This window comes from Poecilia mexicana, unplaced genomic scaffold, assembly GCF_051168715.1.
Source record: "Poecilia mexicana isolate PSO_F unplaced genomic scaffold, ASM5116871v1 scaffold_23, whole genome shotgun sequence".
Taxonomy (NCBI): Eukaryota; Metazoa; Chordata; class Actinopteri; order Cyprinodontiformes; family Poeciliidae; genus Poecilia; species Poecilia mexicana.
In genome coordinates, this window is record NW_028263392.1 from 7,015,112 (window position 1) to 7,040,882 (window position 25,771).

At 41.3% G+C, this 25,771-nt stretch overlaps 1 protein-coding gene and 1 long non-coding RNA gene across 2 annotated transcripts; both read right to left on the minus strand.

Annotated features, from left to right (window-relative positions):
- Window positions 1–1,138: 1,138 nt before the first annotated feature.
- LOC106916716 (uncharacterized) lies at window positions 1,139–18,694 on the minus strand. Its single transcript, XR_001418048.2, has 2 exons — window positions 17,357–18,694; window positions 1,139–3,154 (listed from the first exon to the last, which is right to left on the minus strand). It is a non-coding gene; the product is annotated as an uncharacterized LOC106916716 (long non-coding RNA).
- Window positions 18,695–18,858: 164 nt separating this feature from the next.
- Window positions 18,859–22,914, minus strand: gpr85 (G protein-coupled receptor 85). Its single transcript, XM_014985185.2, has one exon. It carries the CDS (start codon window positions 22,773–22,775, stop codon window positions 21,642–21,644), a length of 1,134 nt encoding a protein of 377 aa, XP_014840671.1. The 5' UTR covers window positions 22,776–22,914; the 3' UTR covers window positions 18,859–21,641.
- Window positions 22,915–25,771: the final 2,857 nt, after the last annotated feature.

The window sequence follows — 25,771 nt, forward strand, 5'->3', positions numbered from 1 at the left end:
CAGCTACGCTATATTGCTGTTAGTATTTGATTGTCTTCCTCCATACTTATATATGCAGTTTGGTGGAATTAAATTCTTAATCTATTTAGTTTAACATGGTGTCAGATGCTACAACTCTTCTAGGAACGGTTTCTAACAGGATTAGTTTTTAGAAGTGCAATTATGAGATCTGACGATGATGTCATACTATATGACTTAGATCACTGTCTGTAGCTGCCTGGAACATAGAAGCCCATTGGATCTATGTATTGTTTTTCATCTACCGTAATCAGACTAACGCATTCAGTAGGAAAAGAGAAAAAAGAACACACTGTTCAAAGAACTGACATTTTAAGATTGTTTTCGTCTCCAACACCAATTACCAACATTGTAAGCACGTTTGATGCATACTATGGATTAAGTAAGGACAAAACAGGAAGCAGGAAATGGCAGTTTCTGTCTGAGGTTTTTACCTTCCTTGCCAACTTCTTTATTGCTCACTGTAAGATAAACTTGAGTGCTAATCAAGCCTCGTTTGTCGCACTTCCAGTTATTTGAATTTTTCAGACGATTACATTGGAGAAGCTACTTTCTGGTCATAATTCTCTGACTCACAAAGATCCAACACGCATTTCTCTTGTCCGATTTTTAAGATTAGCTACCAGAAACGTGCCTCGATGGGACAACATACCTACGCCCCACAAAACAAATAAAAACAAAGTTTTAGATTAAAGTTGAAAAGGTTGTAAAAAAAACTGATCAATTTGACAGAGCAAAACAAAACACCTCACTTATTTCATTGAATTTTTGTTTATTTAAGGAAGGCGTAAAGTGCCGCCCCATGGATATCGTTAAATAGAAGCAATCTATTTTTCCCCCAGCTGAATATGCGCACTCAAATTTCACCAGCGCAGCGAGGTTAAACTTCAGCAATCAAAACCGAATGCATTTTAAAATTGGACACCTTTTCTCAAATCCCCGTCTTTTCCTTGAAGAAATGAGCTTTCATTCTTTTCTGGGAGTTGCACAGCTGACACGCTGAGCGACCTGTAATTATATAGCCTCAGCAAACATATACTTCAGATCCCAACAGGAGCATTAATAGAAAGGTGTGAATAAATTATACGTTACGTGAGCATCGGTTGGAGCCAATTTGTGGTTGTTGCTTTTTTTTTTTTTTTTTTTTTGTTACCCACTGGAGGTAAATTTGCTTACAAAATCTAGCGCTGCAGAATCACTGACTACCTTGTGCTGCGGTTGTGTTCGCATTGTGAAATAAAATAGGGACGCGAGCTAACGTGGGACAAAGCATGTCTGACTCGTGTATAAATAACAGCAGCTACATCTTCACTTTATGGGGCAACTGGCAGCGTGCTCATGAACAGCGATATTTCATAAGATTTAAATGACTCTCTGCAGTTATTTTAATTTAGTTGCATCGGCACAAAGGGGAAGCACGCAGCAGAAAAATCTATTCGAATTCCATTCGGCTTCATCAGAGTCTATTAAAGTTAACAAGGACTCATAACCTTGATTTCTTCCTCTGGCTGTCTCGTTGCTTAACGTGCGCCTTCATTTTGTTTCTCCCCAGGTCTTTGGCCTCGCCCCCAGTTTGCCCAAACGCGCAGAGAACAGTGGATGCTTGTCTTCATTTCATAATTCATTTTGGGAGAACAGGTGTCTGGCCTCGTATTCGCCCCCGACAATGTGCTGCCGCCGGTGCCTGCAGGCGGCCGCTGTGCCCTCCCATCATTGCTCTCAAGTGCAGCCACATGAGCACATGCTGCCACCCTCCCGCCCCCAAAATGTGTTCTAATAAACCAAGAAAAAAAAAAAAAGAAAAAAAAAACGTTTTCAATGCCAGGATGCATTTTCATTTGGTCCAAGGCCAAACATTTTCAGTGTACACAAACACATAAAATGACACATGGATCTCTCACAGACAGAAAATACCCATCAGTTCAGTTTAAGGAAACTGGAATTTAGAGTTCCAGCTGTCTTGTAAATGTAAATCTTTTATATGAGAGCATTCCTCTCTTTTTGGTCCATTTAGATTCTTCATTTTGTTTGTATATGCAAAGAAAAACAGTCGTTGTTAAAAGGTTTTTTGTTTTTTTGTTGTTTTTTTTTACAAATTCTTAATTGTACTGTGAATGGCTTCTTGGTGGACCATAATAGAAAACAACAAAAAGAAAACCCTGAATAACTCAAAGTTTTTCTTTTGACAGTTCATAATAAAGGTGCAGGGTTGGAAACACTAAGGTTTCCCTTCTGCCCTTCTGGTCATTTTGCCACATTGCGTCCTATTAATTTGTGTCGGCCTATTCCATGAAATCCTCCCCCAAAAATACATGCAAAATTAGACAAAATATGACAAAACGTAGCTTAAAAAATCCATAAAGTTGTAATACACGACTATGTACCTTTAGGATATTGCAAAATAAACGTCTCATATTAAATTTCATCAGCCGTGATGGAGACCGTAGCTCTATGACGCTATAAATAACATCTGTTCTAGAGTGGCCCGTACAAGTATTTCATCTTCATCCTTTATTTATTAACAGATGTTTGTAAGTATTAGCTTCCGGTGTTCTGCTAGGATTCTGTGGAGAGTGCAGCATCCTGTAGTTTTTTTTTTTTTTTTTCATCTTTTAGTTTGGAGCCATTTACTCTGCACTCCACAACTGCTCTGAACACATGGCGTACACCGGTAGCAAGACGCACTCAAACAATTTATGATTTCCAGCAGCGATATAGTGACATCGGGGTGGGTGCTACCTTTATAAGGCTCCTGATCTATGCTTCAGCAATCACAGCGAGAAAGTAGAACAGAGTGCTTTTGCAACACTGCCGGGATTAGAGAGTGCCGAGAAAGAGAGTCCTGATAGCATCAAAATGTCCCCTAACCAACCCGACAACAGCATTCCGGCACCCTGCTGTCACGGGTTTGTTTTTGTTTTGTCTTTGAGGGAAGAAATGAGGAGATGTGAAGGGTTTGGCACCGAGGAGTGAACACTAAGTTCTAGGTGTGCTGGTACTCCAGGCGAGCTTCTCCAAATCCATTTGAACACCCACTCTCACGCCCACGGGGCCGGCTCATCCGCAGCCACATCAGGTCCCGCGCTCGCTCGATCCATTACCTGCTGCTTGCGATGGATGGTGGCAGATTCCCAGGCTGCAGCAGTGAAAGAGAAGTGGGGGAGGGGGGGTTGAAAGGTACAGGAAGAGATGAAGGGATAAACAAAAGAGCGGATGAGAGTAGCGGGTGACAGCAACAGAGATATGAGATATGTTTACAAAGTGGAAAAAGGAAAATAAAAATAAGATTAGGAGTAATAAAGAACAGAAAAAAACAGTGAGCTACATCCATATGTTCCGGTTAGTTTAAAGGGATAGTTCAGAGTTTTTCTTAGGTAAATTTTTATGTTGTATGGAGATAATGCAAACTAGTGGTATAAATTCAAGATGTGAAATAGGCACTTATTTTGTAGCGTCGCACCGATTGCAGTTTTCCGTCCATTTGCTGATCAGCAGTCTTTAAAAAGTTTGATCTGTCGATTCTGATTTTGGCCGATACTGATTTTTATTTATTTTTTTTTGACTGATATGTCACTCAGAATAGCAATAAAGTTGCTGAGTTGGTAAAAAAGTGGGGGGACTATTGTTAACTGAAAAAGTGCAGATGGTGGTGGGCTGGTTAATCATTCAAACCTCTAGACCTTTCTTGAGGTAGATAAAATCGGACGATAAGATCGGCTTCACGTGCAAGTATCGTCCGATCACCCATCTCCAAAAGATTCAGAAAATCTGCGCCGATAAATTGGTGCATCTCCTAGTATTTTATGAACATTGCCACTTCTAACAGAACTTCACTTTAAAAATTCTGGATCATCCCTTTAACAGACACACAGGTTGTCATTTCTTCCTGAAACACTTTCCTAGAAGCGACAAACCAAATTCCCATGCAAGCTGCACTGGGAGAGAAGCACCTCTCTCGTCTCCCTCGTCACGGAGAAACACCGAATAAAAGCATGAAATGAAATGAATACACTGTCGGACACACCGAAAATGGAAACAGCGTCACTTGGTGATCGCTGTTTCCCCGTCTGTTTTATTCTCATTAGCCATTTTGAGAACAATATAAATTGGGTGCATCTTCTTGCTGGTGTTTTTCAGCAAGGCAGAAACTCTCTCTCTTTCTAAACTGTCATTCGCTGCCTTCTTTTCTTTTGAGCCCTCATATTCTTTCCCCTTGGCTGCCCATGTCAAAAGGAATTATGGCCACATTTACCAATGGATGTTTTGTTTTTTACGTATCAGACAAAAAACTGGAAACCGCTCGAGTAAAAACTAAACTTAGCATACGTATGTTTTTACCAGCAGTTTAGTTGTGCAACAGAACTTTCTGCTAGTGCAAGAAGCACTGAAATAGCAAACTTACAAACTGATCTAAATTGAATTGAAGATCTTTTGTTGCATATTTGACTAGACTTTTTAAGGTTGAAAGTAAAGATGACTCAATTTAAGACTTTTCCCGCCCTTTCTAGAACGCGCTTAAAACATTTACCTTTTAAAAAATAAAACAAAATATTTAACACTGAATGTGATTTCCCTTGGTCTCTACTCACCTGCTCAGGATCTACACAAACTCTTGACCTTTGACCGCTGACAACAGACAGAGGTCTCCCAGCAGACCTGCCAGGCTAAAACGGGAGGGAAAATATATAACCTTGACCTCCATCTTATTTTGAAAAACAAATCTGATTTAAAATCCGAGTCCCAACTTGGGCGCATTTTCTGAAACGTCCTGAGGTTTTTCACCATTAAAATTGTTGACTAGGTGAAATTGACAAGGAAATTAAATAAAACGATTCAAGAAACCTAAGAAAAAAAAACACACAAAAAACTCAGTCAGATGGATGTGGCAGTCGATATTTTCAACAAAACATTGAAAACGTCAAATACTCCTAGGTTCGTGCCAACTGCTGATAAAAACAAATAATGAATTTGGGAATATCACAAAAACGTAGTTCATGTAGAGGCAAATGATGGAAATCTAGGCATCACATGCTCCCATCCATCCACCCATGTGTTCCCATTGTCTGGCCATTGTGATAGTCAACTCTGGAATAATGAGTGAGGATAGTACAGAAGTATGATAAAAATCTGATTTTGTTCAGTCACGAGACATTGATTCGTAGTTCTAACTTCAACGGACCAGCATCCTATTGATTATCAATCCCAAGGATGTGAACATTAAACTAAAGGTATTTGATTGCAGATGTACTTTTAAGTGTCTTAACTTTGGCTCTCCGTCATAAATGGGCTCTTGGCTCTGGTCTACAGCCATCAGATCTGAATATATGCTGTCAAAGGCGAAAAAGCGAAGGCCAAGCCCTCAGCTTGTACAGGCCAATTCAATTACTCCGGGCCATTGTCTAATGAAGAATGAACTAACCAGGCAAGGGGTTACTCTGGGATGGCTCTGCTGACTACTGCCTCTTGTCTGCAGGATCTAATTTACTAAGACACACAATTATTGATTGGCTTCCGCATGCCAACGCAGGAAAGCCATTTCAGATGCACTTTTTGCTGCTCGGCGTCTGGCGGAGGCTTAATAAAACGCCGCCGTCGAGCCCGTTCACCTCGGTATGCACGCGTGCCGGCGTGCATTTACGCGCAAGCGTGCGCGTTGCAAAAAAGGTAATTTTCTTATCTCCGTAAGCCAGGGTGACCAAATTGGCTCGGGCTTTAAGCCACACGGGTCAATAGGCGCAATCAATCGGCGAGAAAAGCAAGGGCGCAAAAGATTTGTGCAGTTCTATAACTTCTCCTCCTTTTATCTGTGTTTGAACAAGGGGGTCGGAGGCCGAACACATACAGCAGAACCCTTCAACGGAATTGCAATCTCACAACTGTATTCTGCTTACTTGCTCATGCATACACTCTCTCTCTCCTCTGCGCTCCCTCTCCATTTCCAGCTCCAAGCTGTGGACACAACAGCCTTATCTAACGCCGCCTCGCTGTCAGCGAGAGTGGTCTATTTCAGGCTTTATCTTGAGCGAGAGCCGGGCCTGAAACCTTGGGTCTGAAGACGAGCCGGTGCTCTGAGAGATAAAGTCAGACAGGGACACTGTAACCTGCATGTCTGCGGTCAGGGTGGGAACGGATGGCGCCCGCTATCCAATCGAACGGCTTCCTTTTTCTCACTCGATGGGATCGGCTCGCTCGGATCACTCGGCTGTGGAAGCAGGTTTACGACTTCTCCGTGAAGCAAATGACAACTTAGAAGATTTGGTGGATTGTTGTTTTACATTGATTGGGGAGTATCAAGAAGAAAGTTCAAACTAAGACTCTGCCTGCACAACTATGGATAGAGGTTTCTGAATTTTTTTCTATTAAAAAACAAACAAATCAGCATCTGGACAGTCAGAGACTCGGATGAAAATGGTCTACAACCAACGTCGCATTCGTAGGAGGCAGAAGGGAGTTTATCATTTCAGTGATTTATTACCAAGAAATGTAACGCTTAGTCCGGTGCATATTCCATCCACATAACATGGAACTTAAAGAAGTGAACAAAACCTAAAAAAATTAACCATTAAGGACTGTTCAAATGATCCACTAGTCTGGCTTTTAGTTACTTAAGTTCCATTGTTACAATACGCTTCATCGACTACACCTGAAATCTTCTGGATTAACGTTCTCCCATCAGCACCGAAATCCAAATAATTTTGGGATTTCGACTTTTACATGTTGATTCAAACACCGTTTGATAACCTTTCCTTTGTGGTCCTGGCCAGTGAATAAACCGTCACCAGCATTATTTGGTTCTGCTTTATTCTATTCTTCAGAAAGACCGGGCCACCGCTCCGCTCTACGACATAACATCCCCCTTTGTTCATGCTCCGTGATTACAATCACAGTACCTCGGAGAATGTTTTTTTTTTTTGCACTGACATGGTGGAGTTATTTTGGTCCAGGTGATTCAATTATGCATAGGCTTTATTTTTCAGCGTTTGCGCTGTAGGTTCAAGGAAGGACAGACTACCAATCAAAAAATAGACACGAGTGTGACATTACCGAAGCCTTGGTAAACGTTGCACCAAGAAGAAAAAATAAATAAGTTAATTAATCCACATTTAGGCATAATTTCATCTTCCATTATATCAACCTCCAAAATAAAACACATCTTAGAGCTCAGGACGCCGAACCAAGGCTTCTCCTACTGATTTAAAGAAAATTATTTCCATAAACTCCATAACTGTTTGATTCTCTTTTAACTAAATCACCACAACGTTCACATTCAGAAACGGGTTGTTTCTCGCGTCTCACAATAATTCGGTTTGACAGCGACGACGGCAGACGACCGGGATTTTGCGACGGGAATCTTTCATCATTTGCTGTTAATTTCAATAAACAATGTGGCAGGTAGGTCGCTCTTTGCATGTTTGTTTGTTTTTCTCTCTCTCTCTCGATGCACACATCAATGATTCTTTTGTTTTCTTCCTCATCTTTGTGTATTCGACACATTGTCTCACCAACAGCAATGCTTGCATCACACCACGAAAAGGCCAGCATAAGTACTTCATTCGACTGTGTTTCTTTTTGGCATACGATTGCCAAGTACATGCTACTGAAATGAAGCAGGCCACGATATCCACCTCTCGACATCTCTAGGACAATTAAGCTTTAGCTCAGTGAGAAATGTGACCGCCCTACCTTGGCTCTGAAAATTACATACTGAAGTGCAGTTCGAATTATACATGGCGTTTCTAAGAAAGAAAGAAAAAAAAATGAAACACCAGAATTGGGTTTCAGTTGTTGCTAAGCAACAACAGTAACCAACACTAGTGCATTGTTTTTCTAAAGCCGTTAGCTGTTCAGGAAGCCTCTTGTGAACAACAAAGTCATAGCTAATTAGTGGTAGTTTGGAAGCTAAGCCATTAATCCATTTATTGTCTTCCGCTAAGCCCGGATTGGGTCGCCGGCACAACGGGTCCAGGTGGGAGACCGACACGTTCCCTCTCCCAGTGACGCTCCCCACCTCGTTCCATGGAATCCCAAGGTGTTCCAAAAGGCAAAAGGGATGTGTAGTCCTTTTAGCACGTCTTTAGTCTCCCTCCCAGAAAGAGGGCCTGTGTCTTTTTTGATAGGGAGGAGCAGAACCTCTATGGAGATCTTCCTCCTGATCGCTAATCACTCTATCAAAGCCCAGACATTCTGCAGAAGAAACTTATCGTACCTGGGGTATGTCTGGTGATTTTATTTGACCAATCTTGATCCAGAGGCCGGACGAACTGGTTAGTCGAGAGCAAAGCTGCACCCTATCAAAGGGGTGAGTGGACTCTTGGTGCGCTTTCACATCAAAATTGTTTGTTCGACTGTAAACAGACCAGAGTTTGTCACCTCATGACAACAGGTTTCATCTACGGTAGGTGAAAAAGCTCACCTGAACTCTAGTGAGGGCCAAACAAGCAAAACTCCTGTTGATCTCTCTGTAAGACTGTTCTCTGTGTCTGTGGAGCTGCTTCTTAAAGTCTCTCTTTCTCTGCCATCTTTTTTGTTTGTTCTGTTTATCTTACTTATGCAGAGAAGCATGCGATACAGTCCACTCCCCCGCTCGTTGCTTATCATGGGCTTTTTTTTTTTTGCTAGCGCCCCAATTATGTAGCTATAACTGAACGCTTTTTTTTTTTATAAAGCAGCGTGAACGTGTACCAAACCAAATGAAGCTGTGAAATGTTTTGTTGTAATTTTAAATTATGCCACTATTCTTCATTGACAATACAAGTCTTAAAAAAAAAAAAAAATCTACTTTTCCCACTAACCGTTTGACTCGTTTATACGTGACAAACGAGGGAAGCTACCACGTTTCCCCACCGCAAAAATCAAATCTTTATTTCCAGCACAGTCCCGCATTATTATGCATGTATTATCTTCCGTGTCAGAGAACAATGAGATCAGAGGCCTGGATGAGTAGGTAATCATATCAGTGACACACCGCAGCCCTCAGCCGCTGTGCAAGCTGCTGATGGAACTGATTGTATTAACACTACATTCCCCCAAGTATTTTATGTTACGTTTCCTGATTTATCTCACGCTCACTGATTAGATTGTTTTCACGCCGTCGCTCGCTATCTTGTTTTTCCCCTTTTCCAAACATCCAACACTTGGTGGATTTTCTGACAAAACAAACCAAAGGTGTTTCTACATGTACAGCGATGTGGCGCATGAAAAGATGTTGTAGTGTCGCAATAATCTCCGAGAACGTTTTCCTGCCCCAAACTCTTTGAGCTACTTGGCCAATCAGTACTATGGTCCATGCAAACATAACAACCCCCAAAAACGGTCATGTGACATTCAGAAAAATCTGCACCAAGATCCTCCTGAGAAAACAGTGTAAACATTTTGTGACAGAAACCGACTCGTCAGTTCGAAGCAGTTCCTCGTTACCTGTCGTCTGTTCTCGGCTGTCCCTTTGGTGCTGCCAGCCTCCCCTTGAATGGAATTGAGACCATCTGTCGGCTGCCAGCGCCGAAGAGACTCTGGCGTTAATTGAAATAAATTTCAGTGAGCGATCAGAATATCTGATCTAATTTAGCCGTGGAAAACAGTTGACCCCTCGAGGAGCTGCGGCGATGCTTCCCACCCACAAGAGACGGCTCAGTCAAACCGCCATGAAGCGACATGCTAAAACAGAATCTGTGAAGAAATAATAATAATAATACTAAAAATAAAAAATCACGTAAATGTTCAATGTGGTCTTGCTGTTTTCACCAAAACTGCAGAGATGATCGACTCTGAAATATACTGGCAAAGGTTCTCGAGACAATTAGAATATTAGGGGATCGGCTTGAATCATTAATAAAAAGCTCCTGCTGCCAGACAGATTCCTGCCAAGAATTTTGTGGAATTGAATTTTTAATGCAACACTCGAGCATAAGAAGCTGATAGTCGGTCATTTACAGACATCAATCTCTCCGACTTCTTTCCTGCTCTTGGAGAAAGTGAGGAAAGTGAACAGCTTTCGAACAGAAACTTGCTGCAATGCAGCGGCTCAGACTTTGACTGGGAAACCCTTTCTCCTCATCAGTCCCCCGAGCTGTGAAACGCTCGAATCGTTCACCTTAAGTAAGTTAAAATGAGCCAAAACAGTCAGCAAGATGCCCATGGGACAATGTCAAACACCAACAGGAAATAAAATTGTTTTATGAAATTGCAAGTACATGCAGGATAAAAATAAATAAATAAAAAAATAAATAATTTTCTTGTTTTTAATGACTTCCTAATAGGAACAAAATAATATCGTAATCAATTACAATAGCTAAAAAGATATTGTTGGATTATTTGAACATAAACCTGATCTGACAACACATAGTGAAGTAACAAAGTTCCCAAGGATCTTACGTATGAGCAGCGAGCTTAATTTTATAAGCACTCAGCTGTTGTCGCATATTTCGTAATGTGCTGAAAAAAAAAAAAAGTCTACGTATAAAAGTATTTTGTGTGATTACAGAACTTCTACTGCGTTGCCGTTTGTCCCTCTCCTGAAGAATGACGACGACGACGACTCCGTCGGTAACATTTCAGCTTCGCAGCCATTTTACTCTTTGCCAAACATCAATACATAGATACAAATTGCTTTAGAAAAGAAACAACAAAGCACAAAGCATGGCTAAACCCCAATGATAATCATTGTGCTGCAAATAAAGCGCCGCTGATGACACCAGAGGTAAATCACACAGCACTGACTTGTATAGTGTGCGAGTGCAGCTTTGCTATAGGTGTATAAATCGTACAAATAACAACAGTGCAATCAGTCTGTTGGAAAGTTATTACATCTATGTAGCAAATATAATTCCTCAAGAGGAAAATTGAATCCTTTGAACACAGAAGGCAGAAAATTGTTTTTTTTTTTTTTCCCCTTCGCTGCGGTGACCATGTTCTAAAGTGGAAGGGAAATATTTTTCAGGTGAACACATTGTTCAGAAGTTTGTGCTCATACTGAAAAAGCAAAGAAAGTCGGGGGGTTTTTTGACATTGGAAAATGGTAATAGGCTTCCATAGAAACTGAAAGGCACATAACAACGGGCTTCTGATTCACTCAGCTTCATCTGCACAACACTTTTCATGCTGCGTATTTGCACTCTATTATGTTCAGCGTCAGTTTGAATAACTACCACGTAGGGAATGTAACTGCACAATATCCCATATCACAAAAAGTCACTAGAATTCCAACAAAGGACACACAATATACCAATCTCACAAAAAAATTATGTATCGGATGTGCTGCAAACTGAGCTTTAATTAAATCTGGGCCAAACAAAAACAACCGAAAGATATTTAATTTATTATTTAATATTGTCTAAATGTCGAGATATTGGGTTGCCATGCCTTTCTTCTCCTACTACAGCCACTCCAGAGAAATGCATCCAGACTCTCCGACCACCTTAACTGACGCCTTTCCATGCAGAGGAGCAGGGGCTCTGCTCCCACCTTTTTTCCCCCCAAACCTTGGGCTCAAACTTAGATCAACTGACTTCCCTGTAAACGACTCCAGCGCTCGCTGAAGGTCGGAAACAGGCACTCAAGCCGATACAAACGATTTAAAGAACAAGCAAATGTATCGCTCCGTATAGGAAGCCATTTAATCCCACATGCATTTCTGAAGTTGTACCAGCAGGACGCCGCAAGTTGACACTATAGTTTCCAGGCGAACCTCATTTAGCAGATTTTCCTGGAAGTGCCCGGCCTTGTTTGCAAGAGAAAAAAAAAAAGAAAGAAAAATGGCACAGCATTGCATGCATGCTAATTACTACTTGAGAAAATGTAATAAAAAGCGAGCCGATAAACGTCGGCTGTGCAAAAACTAGAGCAAGTGACACAACTATCAGTCAAGTTGGGCGTCATCAGTCAGCGCCGCTGCCAACGCCGTTTGACAAATTAAGATGAATGCCAAAAATGTGTCCGCAGCGTTAATATCGCATCGATTCTGCTTCCGAAATGCTGAGTTTTAATCTGGAAAAATTTCAGCCCGTCACTTTCTGTGGGACCCCTCTGACCAACCCATTAAGCCAACAGATGCGGATACATCCATCAGTTACCTGTCAGGTATGTAAGTACTGCAAATTAATGGCTTATCAATCACCTATTCTCACTTCTGTCAATCTGCATAAGAGATTAGGTTGTTTTTTTTTTCTTCCCACCCCTCTCTTGCTTTGGCTCTCTTGATGTTTTAATATCATAAACAGCAGAGAGAGAGAGAGAGAGAGACGACGGAGAGGAGGAGGAGGACGATGAGGAGGCGAGAGCTTGCTAGACGGAGACTTCGTGAGCGCGCCGGGCCTGATTCAAGAGAATGAGATGTTTCCAAAAATATAAAGGAAAGGAGGAGAGAAGGAAGGATGGAGGGAGAAGAGGAGAGAGGGAATGTGCTGAAGAGGCAGGAACACAAGAAAACGAGTGGATTAACTCCCACAACAATCCTCCCCCCAACCCTTCCTTCTCAGACGCTCGTACAGAGCCCCTCCTCCTTCCCATCTTCCCGCTTTTTTTTTTTTTTTCTTTTCCAAAAGCCCTTGGATTCGTAACAAACAGAAAAAAAAGATGTGGAATTAGAGGGAACAAATCGCCTGGATAAACATCCCTAAACACTCCTCGGTCACGGTGAAGCAGAAATAAATGAATTATTAAAGAAAATATTAAAAATAATCCAAATTTTTTATGAGATTTGTGTCAAGTTTAGTCTCCTTAATGTGTTTTTTTTTTGTCTTCTTCCTTCATTCCTCCTTGGGCAAATGTACCTCAGAGTGAGCAGATGTAAGCAGTTGGTTGGACGTTTTAAATAGACACCATGTTGGCTTTTGATTGCCCTCTGGAGATGCGCTTCTGTGAGAATATGCAGCCTGGACGCATCTGTACGCCATGAAGGTTCGCCATCTCCCTTCATGCAGTTTCCCCTCCCTGTCCCCGATTCATTTTACAACCTTAGTATAATTTGACAGAAAAAAAAAAAAAAAAGAAATACAAACATTCTTTTTATAACCGGGCATGTAAAATACCATTCAGCCTGGCCGCAATTATATCATAATATCAGACTTATCAAAACACATTCATGGGGAAGCAAATGCTCCTTCTAATCTGATATACCTAAAAAAAATACAACAGTTCTCCAAAGGCATCAGAAAGCATCAGCAAACAAACAGCATCAAGAAAACCAAGAGACAGCTGAGAGAGTTTCAAACAATGTCCGAGATTTAGTCTGAAAAAGGGGGTTAGTGTTCAGTCCATTATTTCAAAACGGCAACTTGTTTAGCTCTAATGAGGAACAAAAAAAATTTGAAACTAAGATTTTTTTTCTTGGCAGAAAGCTGCTGTTTAGTGGTTCTGCTTTGAGCACATAAGGTGTGATAAGGTTCCAGTTAAATGCCAAACCTAAATCCAAAAGTGAATTTGTGGTTAGATTTGAATATTTGTACAATAGTTAGGGTTTTTTTTTAACCGTTAAAAACAAATCTGGGGAGGAAACTTCAAACCCAGCACCTAAAGGACAAGACAACAACGACGATGCCGATAATTTATCATCCAGAGCATTGATTCCACATCAGGACTCAGACAGCACAGCAGGGTATCATGGGACCCTTTAATCTAGCATGAAAGACATGGGTAATCCTCGTCAGGGGGATTACCGCCGACCAGTAGTCTCTCTTTGCATATTCTGACTTCGGCGAGCTCCGGTGCTTAAGCGCTAACCCACCAATCATGTTCAACCTAAGTCTTCATCACTCTTCCGAAGTATTAGCAACGGAGGAGACGTGTTTACTCTTGAACTCCCACCAAAACTGGGTGGGGGGGGAAAGAGATTTAGAAGCAAAGAAGCTGAACCTGTGTAAGATCACAAGCTAAGCTGCACTTTAGCAAAATATGCTGCTGTCATTTTTTTTTTTTTTTCCCCCTGCTTAAACCAGCCATTAGCAGTGTGGTTGTGTTATGCTAGCATGCTTGTATTCTAATAAGCAGCTTGGTCTGGGCTTTTTTTTCTTCTAGCTAACAGATTACAGAGGTATATTAGCTTAAAATGTTCAAATGTAAGCTAATATAAAGCTTCCAAACATTTGAGCCGCTGACTCAGATGTTTGGACCGGCGTAAGGCTGTTAGCTTAAGCTGCTAGCTTCATAAAAAACTAGCTACAGTTTAGCTTTTAACAACTGTGGTTACCAGGGGGACTTGAGGATGCAGGTTTTAGTGTTTTTCGTTTCTTTTTTGTATTAATGGGGTTTTCTGCTTCCATTCACACATCTTGGATTTCCTCCATAGCTGCCCACAGACATGGTTCATATAGAATCTCTTTTGACATTTTGAGGGCAGCAACCACCTGCTCCTGGTCACTGGAGGAAAGCTTCTCTCTGGGACCAACCTGTTTCCATTTTACTGCCTCCACTGTCATCAAACTGTGGTTCCTGTGCCACTGGTGGAACATGGGTAGAAACTTTGTGATCAAAGGGGCATAAACAACCAAAGTTATGTAAAAACTGAAAAAGAGAGGTGAACAGGAGAATTTTCCCAACATTCCCAGCGTAAGCTAAAAATGAACGATAGTAAACCCTGAACAGTTTCTCCTATCAAGTCAGATCATATTGTTTCACCACCGAACATTATAACCGCTCAAAATGTCTCCCTGGAAATGCAATGCAGTCTCAAAAACATGTACATTTTTGGTCTACAGAGCAACAACAAAAGAGGTCATTTTTTTGTTTGAAAATTACAAAAATGATAACCTCGCATAGCTATGTTAATTCAGAAATAAATGACAATTAACAAACCGAGCGCTGTTTTTCCACCATACATTCTCAAATGTTGTTAACCGATACCATCAGTAGTAAATATTCTGTGTCATGTTCTGTTCTTTCCCCACAGATTCCACTTTGGGATATCATTGTTCTTATGAATGACAAACATGTGAGAATTGGCATTTATCAGCTTACATTCATTTATATTGATGAGATGCCAGTGACACACTTAAGAATAAAGGGAATCTAAAAAAAAAAAAAAAGAAAGCACCAGCACATTTCCAGAGAAATGATCCAACTACTGAATATAATTCTACTAGGGAAGAAAAAGAAAAAAAAAAAACAAGTTTAAATATGCAGGAAGAAAAAAACATTTGATGCTTCTACAGTTTAATCAGTTAATATTTAAAGCTAGGGGATTTATTTAAAGCATTTTGGGGACACAGTAAACATGTGGAAGAAGGCAATCTGTGCAAATAATTAGACCAAAGTGGAACTTTTTAGCACAATTACAAAACACTGTATTTGGCAGAAATCTAATACTGCACATTGCACTGAACACACCATGCCTCACTGTAAAACGTGGGATAAGGAGCGTCACACTGACCGACAATTAGTTGAAATTTAATTTATTTTTTAGGGGGGATTTTTGTTGTTTTTTTTTTTTTTTGCATTACCAGCTCTTTTTTTTGGCTGTAGTCAGTCAGATGTTACACATCAACCTCAAAGCCCTAATCCAGTTAGGCAAGAAACCCACTGCAGCGCCACACCTCAAAGACTTTCCATCTCCAAGAAGAGAAAAAGCAATTGGCTCTGTTTTGCTCCTAAAATCACTGCTACGAACCCAACGAACCCAACAACACTTAATCACGGAGGTCAAACAGAAGCAGCGTTTGGAAACATCTCACGCCAAAGTCCGCACGAGTCATTGCTGATAAACATCTCAATTCCTGTGCAAATTACATCGGCCAGTCCTCATTTTCAAACCGCAATGGTTAAACACATAGTGAAGTGATAAAAAAACAAAACAAAACACAGAAAGCAGTTCTTTATTATTTTCCCCCCTAAATAGCTTTTCAAAAGATTAAGTTATTCACTTCATTTCATTCCCATTTTTGAAAGCTTGTTGTCATGGACACTTACTGCTCATTAATTAGGGTTTCGTGCGATTAAACAAACTCAATGAGGCCTTTTTTTTTTTTCTTCTTGTATTTCCAAATGAAAATATGTTTGCAAGTCGCCAGATGGTATTGATAATAAACATAACACAAAGGCGTGTTCTATTGTTCTTAACCCATTCTTAGAAATAAAAGAATCTCTCCCACTGCATGCGCCAGTCTTGGAAGAGAACCGAAGACGTGGCTTGATTATTCATAGGCAGCCAATAAAAAACAAAAAAAACCCTAATTGAATAGTTTTCTGAGCCTTAAATGAAAATTACATCCAGCGTGATTATCGTGTTTTCCGTCTGCCGTAATCTAAACACGTGTGCCCGAAATCAAGCAGTCGGTCGGCCGGTAATTGCTTCGATTGTGAATGAAATGTACCTCCCCGTTTCTCGGAAGAGAAGGTACCTCGGAGGGGAAAAGCGGTTCAGACAGCTTTCAAGCCATGCCGTCACCTCTGCCTGTCATATTTTCCTCAGATGTAAAGAGAAAGAGGGAAAGAGAGAGTGACACAGAGAGAGAGAGAGGGGGAATTACTGGGGCACTCGAATCAACATGCCAGAAAATGGGCCAGTGCTCAAAAGTGACACCGTTTGCTAATTTGCATGTGCTCAATGAGAATGAAATATGCATCAGTGAGATGTTAAACTCGTGCCACGGCCTTAAGCAGTGAAATTTCCTCCTCACTTTGAATAAGTGGAGCAAATGGTCAAAGATCAGCCTTTATCTCCCTCTTGAATCTAAAGAAATATTCCCAAAAGGTAATATTTGGTGGAAAAAAAGCACCAAATTAAATTTTTTTTAGACTGATACCTAATAGTTTGATCTGGCTTCTTTGGAGGCTTGGAATTAAAATGAATACCGACTGAGATTAAAACGGCATAATTTCCAAAGACCGGTTTTATTGAATAAATTATGACTTTTTGGAAATTTTTGGGCACCAAAACGCTAATATTAAACATATACTCTTGGGGTGAATAACAGGATATGTTTGCTGTGAATTGAGTTTATGTGGATAAAAAAAAAAAAAAATCAGAATATGGCAGCATGACCTTATATTGTTCAAGCTTTAGAGCCCGTCTTATTGTGTTGGTTTTTGTCATCGTGAACGAAATACAATGACTTTGCAAAACAAACAAACAAACAAACAAACAAAAAAAAACATCACAAGTAGAGAAGCTATGCAGTCAAGAATATTCCAGCGGAACCAAGTCTTCCAAAACATCAGAAGCAGAAACAACCAAGGAGACTAGAGCCATTCATGAACTGGTACATGCTGAAGCACTGGTGTCACTGACCACAGGTAGTGAATTTAACTGGTTGAAGATTTGACAAAGCTAGATGTTTTGACATACAACAGGTTTGGTCTGAACGACCTAATTCCAATCTTTTCGACCCTCCAAAAAATGTTATCTTACCCGAAAGTTTTCAAAGCGTCTGCAGTCTGAACTGTTGCATTTGCATTTTATCCGGCTGTTATGTCATTAACGTGAGATGAAAGAAGTCTCCATCGTTGAGGGGAGACAATGGCTAACACGTTATCTCCCCTCGTGTTGTTGTGATCTTGTGACGCGACCGTCGACTCCCGTTGCTGAACAAACTTTAAAATCGACCCTTTAAGCGGCTCCATCCGTCGTCAGGGCGATAAGCGATGCGCTGCCGCGTGACGTCGACGTTCCTCTTCTGCGCATGCGGGTCGCTTTGGGGACGTGGACCGTTTTCACAGGTGTATCATTCACAGGTACGCATAGCAACAACAAAAAAAGACAGATTTAAGGGACCTTAAATCTAAATTAAGCATCAAGACCTCTTGTATGAACGCAACCCAGGTCAGAAAATCTGGAGGTTCAGATGCATAAACTTCTGAACACAACTGTCTCCTCAGTAGAACCTTAAGAACACTGTGGAAATCCCTGGAGAGCCATTTCACCACCATTGTTAGCATACCTTTTTCTTTTTCTTTTTTTTTTTTTAAACAGCTCTGTCATTGGCATAAAGATTATTATTATTTTTTGTTTGTTTAGAAATGCCACTCAATAACTAAACATGGCTGGAAGAGCTGTTAATTATTTTCCAAAGGGTAAAAAGTTAATTATCAATTAACTGAACCATTAATCTCTGCAGAGGAATTCTATTTTATCATTTAGTTACATTTATTCCCTAATAAAAAAAAAATAAAAAAAACACATTCTAAGTTTTTCACCCCCAATGCACATGCATTCTAAAGAAAATGTTAAATTGACTCATTTCTTCAGTTCTCATTTCCATACTTTTACAGCTCATCTTCAGTGCCGCTGCAAGTCAATGTGACCTTAAAAAAAAAAAAGAAGAAAGACTGAAACAAACTGCTACGTCATTCGCCGCTCCGGGGCCCCCCGGCTAAAGGGTGATTGGGCACCATTGTTCCATATGGTGGCTGCATGTATGTCATGTGAAATTCACTGGAGTTCCTCTTTAACACAGAATGACAACCTGCGAGGGCGAGCAAACCCGGGAGATCAATCCAAGCAGATTATTTCCATTAAATGTCCGAGCCACTTCGCGTTTAGCGGCAAGACGCAGCATGTGTACTGTTGTGCCACACAAACTGGAGCGAAAGCTATGCTCATATTTAAAAAGCACTCACATAAATTATACATATGGAAACCTTGTAGAAGTGCCAACCAGCAATAGTCACTTAGAAACCCACTTTAAAGCGAGGCTTTTTACCCTCCATGTTTGATGTTTTAAACATTTCCATGTAAAGCAGAGAGGAGCTTTTCCCGAAGCGGGGTCTTTTGGAGAGGATGCAAGTAATAATTATCTTACCTGCAGTAGATGGCTAAGTTATTAAACTCAGTTTGGACAAAGACAAATGAGTTTACGCCATACATGTGATACAAGCTAGTCAGAGCCAACGTAACTCAGCTAATCAGTTGGAGTATTTGTTTTTTTTTAGTGCATTAGTTGCATTACATGGTAATTTGCATAGACATCTACTGTTATTTATGCAAATGGCTTTGATTTATGGTGGGAAAAAAGCACAAATTGTCAACATTCTGCAGAGGCCTGCTAATAAATAATCATTTGATTCAGGTGTGTTGAACCAAGGAAGGAATTAAAACATGGAGGACAATTTGAGATTTGACTGTGGACGCCACTGATCTAGCAGGGGACCTCGGTGTCAAACCCTCAAGGATCGGTGATTGTCTTTTTAGACGTATTTTTGCTTCGAAACAAATTAATCAAATAATTTTGACTGCATGCCGAGGAGTTCGTTTAATCATTTGATTCATGCATGTTGGACCAGGAACGCATCTACAAGTTTCAGACCACCGGCCTTTTGAGGACTGGAGAAAGATTTCAAGACTAGAAATCTAATATCTGCACAAGTTTCACCTTTTGGAATGGGTGACGTGGGTGTCAATTTTTTTCATGATAATTTTTGAGAGAGTGACCTGAAAAAAAAAAGGATTGATTTTAAAAAATTGTAACAATAGCACAGCTAAACTTTCCAAACCAAAGTTGCTAAAGGAGCTATCTACTATGTCGCTAGCTAGCACCACAACAATAAGTAAATCCCACCAGTTTTCCTCACGTTGAAACTAGAACAAATTTAACTCAAGTGGGACTCTACTCCGAGTCCCAACTTCCAAGGCACAGAAAACCATCAAACATAGCATAAATAATCAAAGAGCACAACTCCAAAAAAGAAAAAAAAATGGGTTAATATAGCCATGTTGTATTGTCTCCACTCAGCCACGTGCATTTTAAAAGAAAAAAAACAGTTGGTTTTTTTTTGTTTGTTTTTTTCAAAATTGATACTTTCTTTTATTTCCAAAAAAGCAACATATTACACAGTTAACTTTCAGCAAATGCAATCCTAACTGAAACCGTTACTCACATTCGGGACTTCAAAATGAAAGACTCACGTACTGACACACTATCTATAATATACAAAAATGAATACATAATAAATATTAAAATGGCCACAAGAGAAAAAAAGAAAGTAAGTCATCGAAAACAATCAGTAGAGAGCAAATGTAGGGAAAGTAGAAACAAGACAGTGTGCCTTAAGTGTCTTTTTCTATTCTTTTTTCTGTTTTTTTTTTTTTTCTTTTACGTTTTTTACAAATTGTGCAAGATTTCATACTAAGGCTCTGGTCTTGAAGTGACGGTTGTCTAGCTCACACACATCTTTGCTGTAATACACATCCACTGCAACACACACACACACACACACACACACACACACACACACACACACACACACACACACACACACACACACACACACTCTCTCTCTCCCTGTGCTCGCTGCACTCTGGGGTGTAGCAAACCATTGCAGAATAAAAAATGGGCTGCTCAGTGTATGGCCTGTGATGCTCATGGGAGTGGACCAGCTTCTTTTAAAAAAAAAAAAAAGGACATGCATTTCACGCTGATGTGACAAAGAAAGAAAGAAAAACAAACAGCTCCCCTTGCATCTACAAAAAAATAAAATAAAAAAAATATTTTTTTTTAGGACTGAATGGAAATAAAAAAAAGAAAAAACATGACAATATCATCACCATTAAGGCAAGAACACCCGGAGTGGCATCGGCAATACTGTCACAATATGATAGTGTTTAGGTACATGGATATGATGAAACGTTAAACTACGTCTTCAATGTCTTTTTTTTTTTTAAGCACAAGATCTGTTTTTTTTCTTTAAAAATCAGTCTTTTTTTTTTAATTCCAAACCCATACATTGCTCCATCTTTTATTTTATTTTTTCTCGTAAAATCAGTTAAGAAAGTAACAATGCGAGACACTATGGACATATGGATCGTAAAACTACAAGAAATAATTTCTAGTCTTAAGTTGCAACTTCAAAGAAAAAAAAACCCCAAAACCCACAAATCGTAAACCCTCGCCCCCGGTAACGCCCGCCCGCCCGGTAAATTGAAAAGGAAACCACTTACATTACAACCATCTCGTCCTCTTGTGATGGTGCGTATCCCAACGTCACCAAGTTTTGCTTTACGTACGGTAAAGACAATTGTGTTGTCTGTTGCAAATTAAAGCATTCATCGTTTACGCCGAAGGAGAACAAAAACAAAGAGAGGAAAAAAAAAAGTTGTCCTTGCGATGCAGATGGCAACCATCGACCAAAGAAATGCAACTTTACATCTTCTTTTTAGTGCAACTCTTAAACTGTAAAACATTTCCAATGATTCCTTGAGAGGTATTGTTTCTTCATTACATGTTCACTTTTTAATCGTTTTTTTTATTTTATTTTTTTATTTTTGTATTTCACACATCACAGAGTAACTTGTCTTCGAAAGATCCAAAGCAAGAGGTTTTGTTTTCATCGTTTTGTCAAAGGAAAAAAAAAATATTTTTTTTTAAAACTTTTTGCTTTTCTGCATCGGCATGGCCTTCCACAAGGTCTGTTTACTAGAACATAAACATAGGAGGGGATCCATACCTTCTCTATATTCCCATTCCATTCGGTCTCCATGTTCAATTGGACTTTTTGTAATTTAATCACCCACGCAGAGCCGCGTGATCGGCAGTCCACCCTCCACCCTCTGAGAAGGGTCATGAGAAGGAGGAGCAAGGGAAAACCAGGAGGCTGAAGGGGAAGGGCGTAGAACAAGAGCTGTACAACTGGGATGAGCCCACATCAAGATAAACCAGGGTAACCAAGACATAGATGAGTAAAAACCCCCAGCAAAACCGTCATATAACGCAGTAGGGTTCCCTCGGTAACCTGGATTTTCTACAGTAGAGGAGTGTGGTGCTGAAGCAGCGCCGTAGCTCCCTGTTGGAGAAGATGCAGATGAAAGGATTCACCCCGGCCTGGGCAAAGCTCATCCACACAGCTGCTGTCAGGTACCCTCTAGGGACCACAGAGCCCCTGGCAAACACGCGCCAGTAGCAGGCAACCAGGTAGGGCCCCCACAGAGCCAAGAAGAAAAATGTCATTATGTAGAACATCCTACTAATCCTCTTCTCCGTTTTGAACTCATCGAGCACCAGAAGACGTCTGCGGCCCGCTGCGTTGCTGTTCTGTCGGATCCCCAGCAAAGTAGGCGGGGTGGGACCGCGGCCAAACCCGGCCAGCCAGTTGGCCGCCGCCTGCCCACTGGCGCCTGGCCCGTGGAAGGTCCAGTTCTGGCTAACGGCAGGCACGAACTGGACGGGCTTCATCTTTCGGCGGTCGTGGACGAAGAAGATGAGCTTGAGGTAAACCAGCTGCGTGGCCAGAAGGATGAGCGCCAGCAGGAGCATGAAGCCCAGCGAGTCGTTGGCCCTGAAGGAGCGGTGCTGAAATGTGCACTGGTCCTCCTCCGGGATGAACGTGTACGTCCCGACGTCTAGCACCGGAGGGAACGCCATGGCCACCGACAACGTCCACACCATGCAAATGACGGCCAAGCACGTCCAGAACGTCAGCCTCTTGGTGTAGAAGCGGTGATGCGCGATGGCCAGGTAGCGGGTGACGCTGACGCAGAAGAGCATGAATGCTGTATGGAAACAGGAGAGCACACCGAGGAAGGCAATCACTTTGCAGGTCAGTATGCTGTAGGTTAAGACAGATCCATTCTTTACAGAGGTGAAGACGAAGGGGAAGCAGATAGCGGAGCGCAGGATATCCGAGGCGCACAGGTCCAGCAGGAAATAGTAGGGTGCCCGGTGCAGGCTCTTGTCTTTAACCAGCAGGATGGAGATCAGGAGGTTCCCTACCACACCGACTCCAATGATGAAACCCAGGGAGGTTAATTTGAGGAATGTGGCAAGAGGAGAAACATTCTGCAAGATGGTGTGGTCCCCTGCATGGCTATAGTTCGCCATAGATGGAGGAGGGATCATAAATGTAGTGGAATAGCTTCAGCCGAGTATCATGATCTGGAGGTGGCAGGGGGAGGCGTTTGATCCATTTGGTGGTGTGCTTTGAAGAGGTTTCCAGGCGTACAGGCAACCTCCTCTCTAAGGCATCCTTTGTTTCTTTGTCTCATCACACACCTGGAAAAGATCCCTGAAAAACATCATCCACCCATCAGCGTTGAGTGCCAAACAACAACTGCACTTGCATAGTTAATACAAAAAAGGCAGCCATCCCCCTCCCCTCCTTCAACCCCACTACCCCTAACGATGACGAATCGAAGAGGACTTCTTCGCGTTTAAGCATAACGGTGAATCAACCTGGGGGGGGGGGGGGGGGGGAGAGAAAAACCTAAATGAAACGAGAAGCAGAGACATGCAGCGACGGAGCCCGATGAAAGTGACATAGATTTCTTGTCATGACGCCTCGGAATTTCCAGAACAAAAGATGGCAACAGCGCAGTCCAGCCTTCACCGAGAGACGACGCATCTTTACGCGTCGGGAAGCAGCGAGTTCCACATTTGCAAAGGTTTAGGTTGGATTTCCAGTCCGCCCCTCCACCCCCTTCCCCTCAGCTCCCCCCCCCTCCCCCCTCCCTTTATGGTTGATGGGAAGGGGGGGTTGTGCGTCTTCGGCGCAACTGTGAAAACATAAAGACAAATGCAGACAACAAAATAAGCTGTTCTTGATCACACCCTACACTTTCCCCGCAGAACAGAGAAAGGCTCTCCCTATAGAAAACCGACGCCTCGCCCCGCACATTTACGCACCGTGGAACATAAACGTTAAAGCATCCCCCCTCTGTTTTCCTCCGATTATCAAAAGGTTAAAGGGATTACGGGGTCGCTAATAAGCGCTGCTCTCATTAATGGATCCATCGAGCCAAACCACCATTTTCCTCAACATCTCGCATAGAGTTAAAGCGGACAGATATGATCCATTTTGCCATAGAATTTTGCTGTCCGCTGATGGAGATGGACCGACACGGCTCGGGAGAAACAACAAAAAAACAAGCCGCCTAGTAATAACGACCCGACATACTTTCGCATTGTTTACAGCTTATTCGATTACACACAAAGGCGTTTGGGTCTATACTTACGCGTTTGAATTGCGTCCTCTTAACGTCCAATAGATTCCCGTGTTATTTATTTATTTTTCATCAGAACGGAACAATAATCTCCGCATCCCGCATGATTCGCGCATCCATTAGACTAGAATCATTTCCAAGGCTCCGCTATGAATTGACCAGAATCGCTGCCACCACATAAGAAGACAGGGCCAGAGGGGGAGAGGGGAAAAAAAAAAGAAACAGAAAACAGAGAAGAAGACAGACATCCGATCACACGATCAATCAAACTCCTACCTGTTGATAATCCCAATTCGTGTCCCTCCGGTTGGTTATTTACATTGCACACGTCGGGTTTTTAGCAGTTTTTTTTACATTTGGTGCCTGCCCCCCCCCTCTCTCGCTCTCTCTCTCTCTCGCTCTCTCTCTCTCTTTTTTTCTTCCTCCACGGTGAATATCCTACAGTAAACGGAACGCACTGCGCATGCGCCCTGCATCCCTCCTATTTGTGATCCAAGACGCGTCTTGTCTCTTGTTGCAGCAGCAGCAACTCTGTCTCTCTGACGGTAACATCTGCTCAACAGGGCCACTGCTAACCGGTAACGCGTTACTACAGCGCGCAGGGCCGCCTCCTGGTAACGAGGAACGGGATTACAGCTGGGACGCGACGCAACGAGCAGGAAGGGAAAAAGAAGGACGTTGTTTGAGTCATTACTTTAGATGTGTAAAATTACTGTTTTTTTTGTTGTTGTTTTTTTTAAATTGTAAGTCAATAAATTATATTTAAAAAAATATTTTCCCTTTTTTATTATTATTATTTTCACCAAAGAGCTTATGGTGTCTTGCAATATATATATATATATATATATATATATATATATATATATATATATATATATATATATATATACCCCTGAATAAAATTAAGTGCAACCAAGCAGCTTCAACTACTTCGTAAATATGGTGGTAGAAGCATCATGCTGTGGGGATCCTTTTGGTCAGCAGGGGCAGCGACATCAAAACATGATGCAACAACTATGACCCAAGCATGTTCATGTGTCAGGAAGGCTCAAAGTCCCAGTGTAAGTAGTACAAGTGAGAAACCCAAAACAATCGGTAGATGTTGCAGCACAAATATAGAGTGGTCACTAAACAAGGTCACTATTATTTGTAGATTTTTAAAAAACATTTTTATTTATTGTTTGTACTTTGGACGAAATGCGCAAGGAGCTGTGGTTTTAAGCCAGACCAACATCACCGTTGGATGGATTCCTTTTGTACTGTAGGAGGTATGCATTATACACGAGCACTCTGCGCTCCCGCTTGTTCGTTCTGCCTGGTCAGCATGAGAAATTCATAGGATCTGATTCCACCGCCCGCCGCCCCCAAACCATGTACGGCGGCGCTGTGATGTCACAGACATGGCCACAATGGGGAACAATGACTCAATCAGCCATATGTACATACATTCAATACATGCGGGGGGGGACAGCAAAAAAGATGATGTAGTTGTTATCCTACATGCAGAGAAGTTGGACTTGAAACTGACACATCTACCACAGAGGGAAGAATATCTAACATGCTTATTTTATTATTATTGTTATCGATATGAAAAGCCTAAGTGACTTCCCACAGCTATGTTTGACCACATTTAACCATTTCAGAACCTTGAAAAAGTATTCATTTAATTCAATTCATGTCGCAACCACAATTTTATGAGACAAAACAACACAAAATGCTTAATGAGAATAGTAGAAAAAACCCCATATATTTTCAAAAGAATTTTTTTAAGGTAAGGTAATTTTATTTATATAGCACATTTTTAGCAACAAGGCAATTCAAAATGCTTTACATGAATTAAAATAAATAGCTTTTAAATTCTGCATTCTTACTAGGCCCCCCTTTGACTCTGACGCC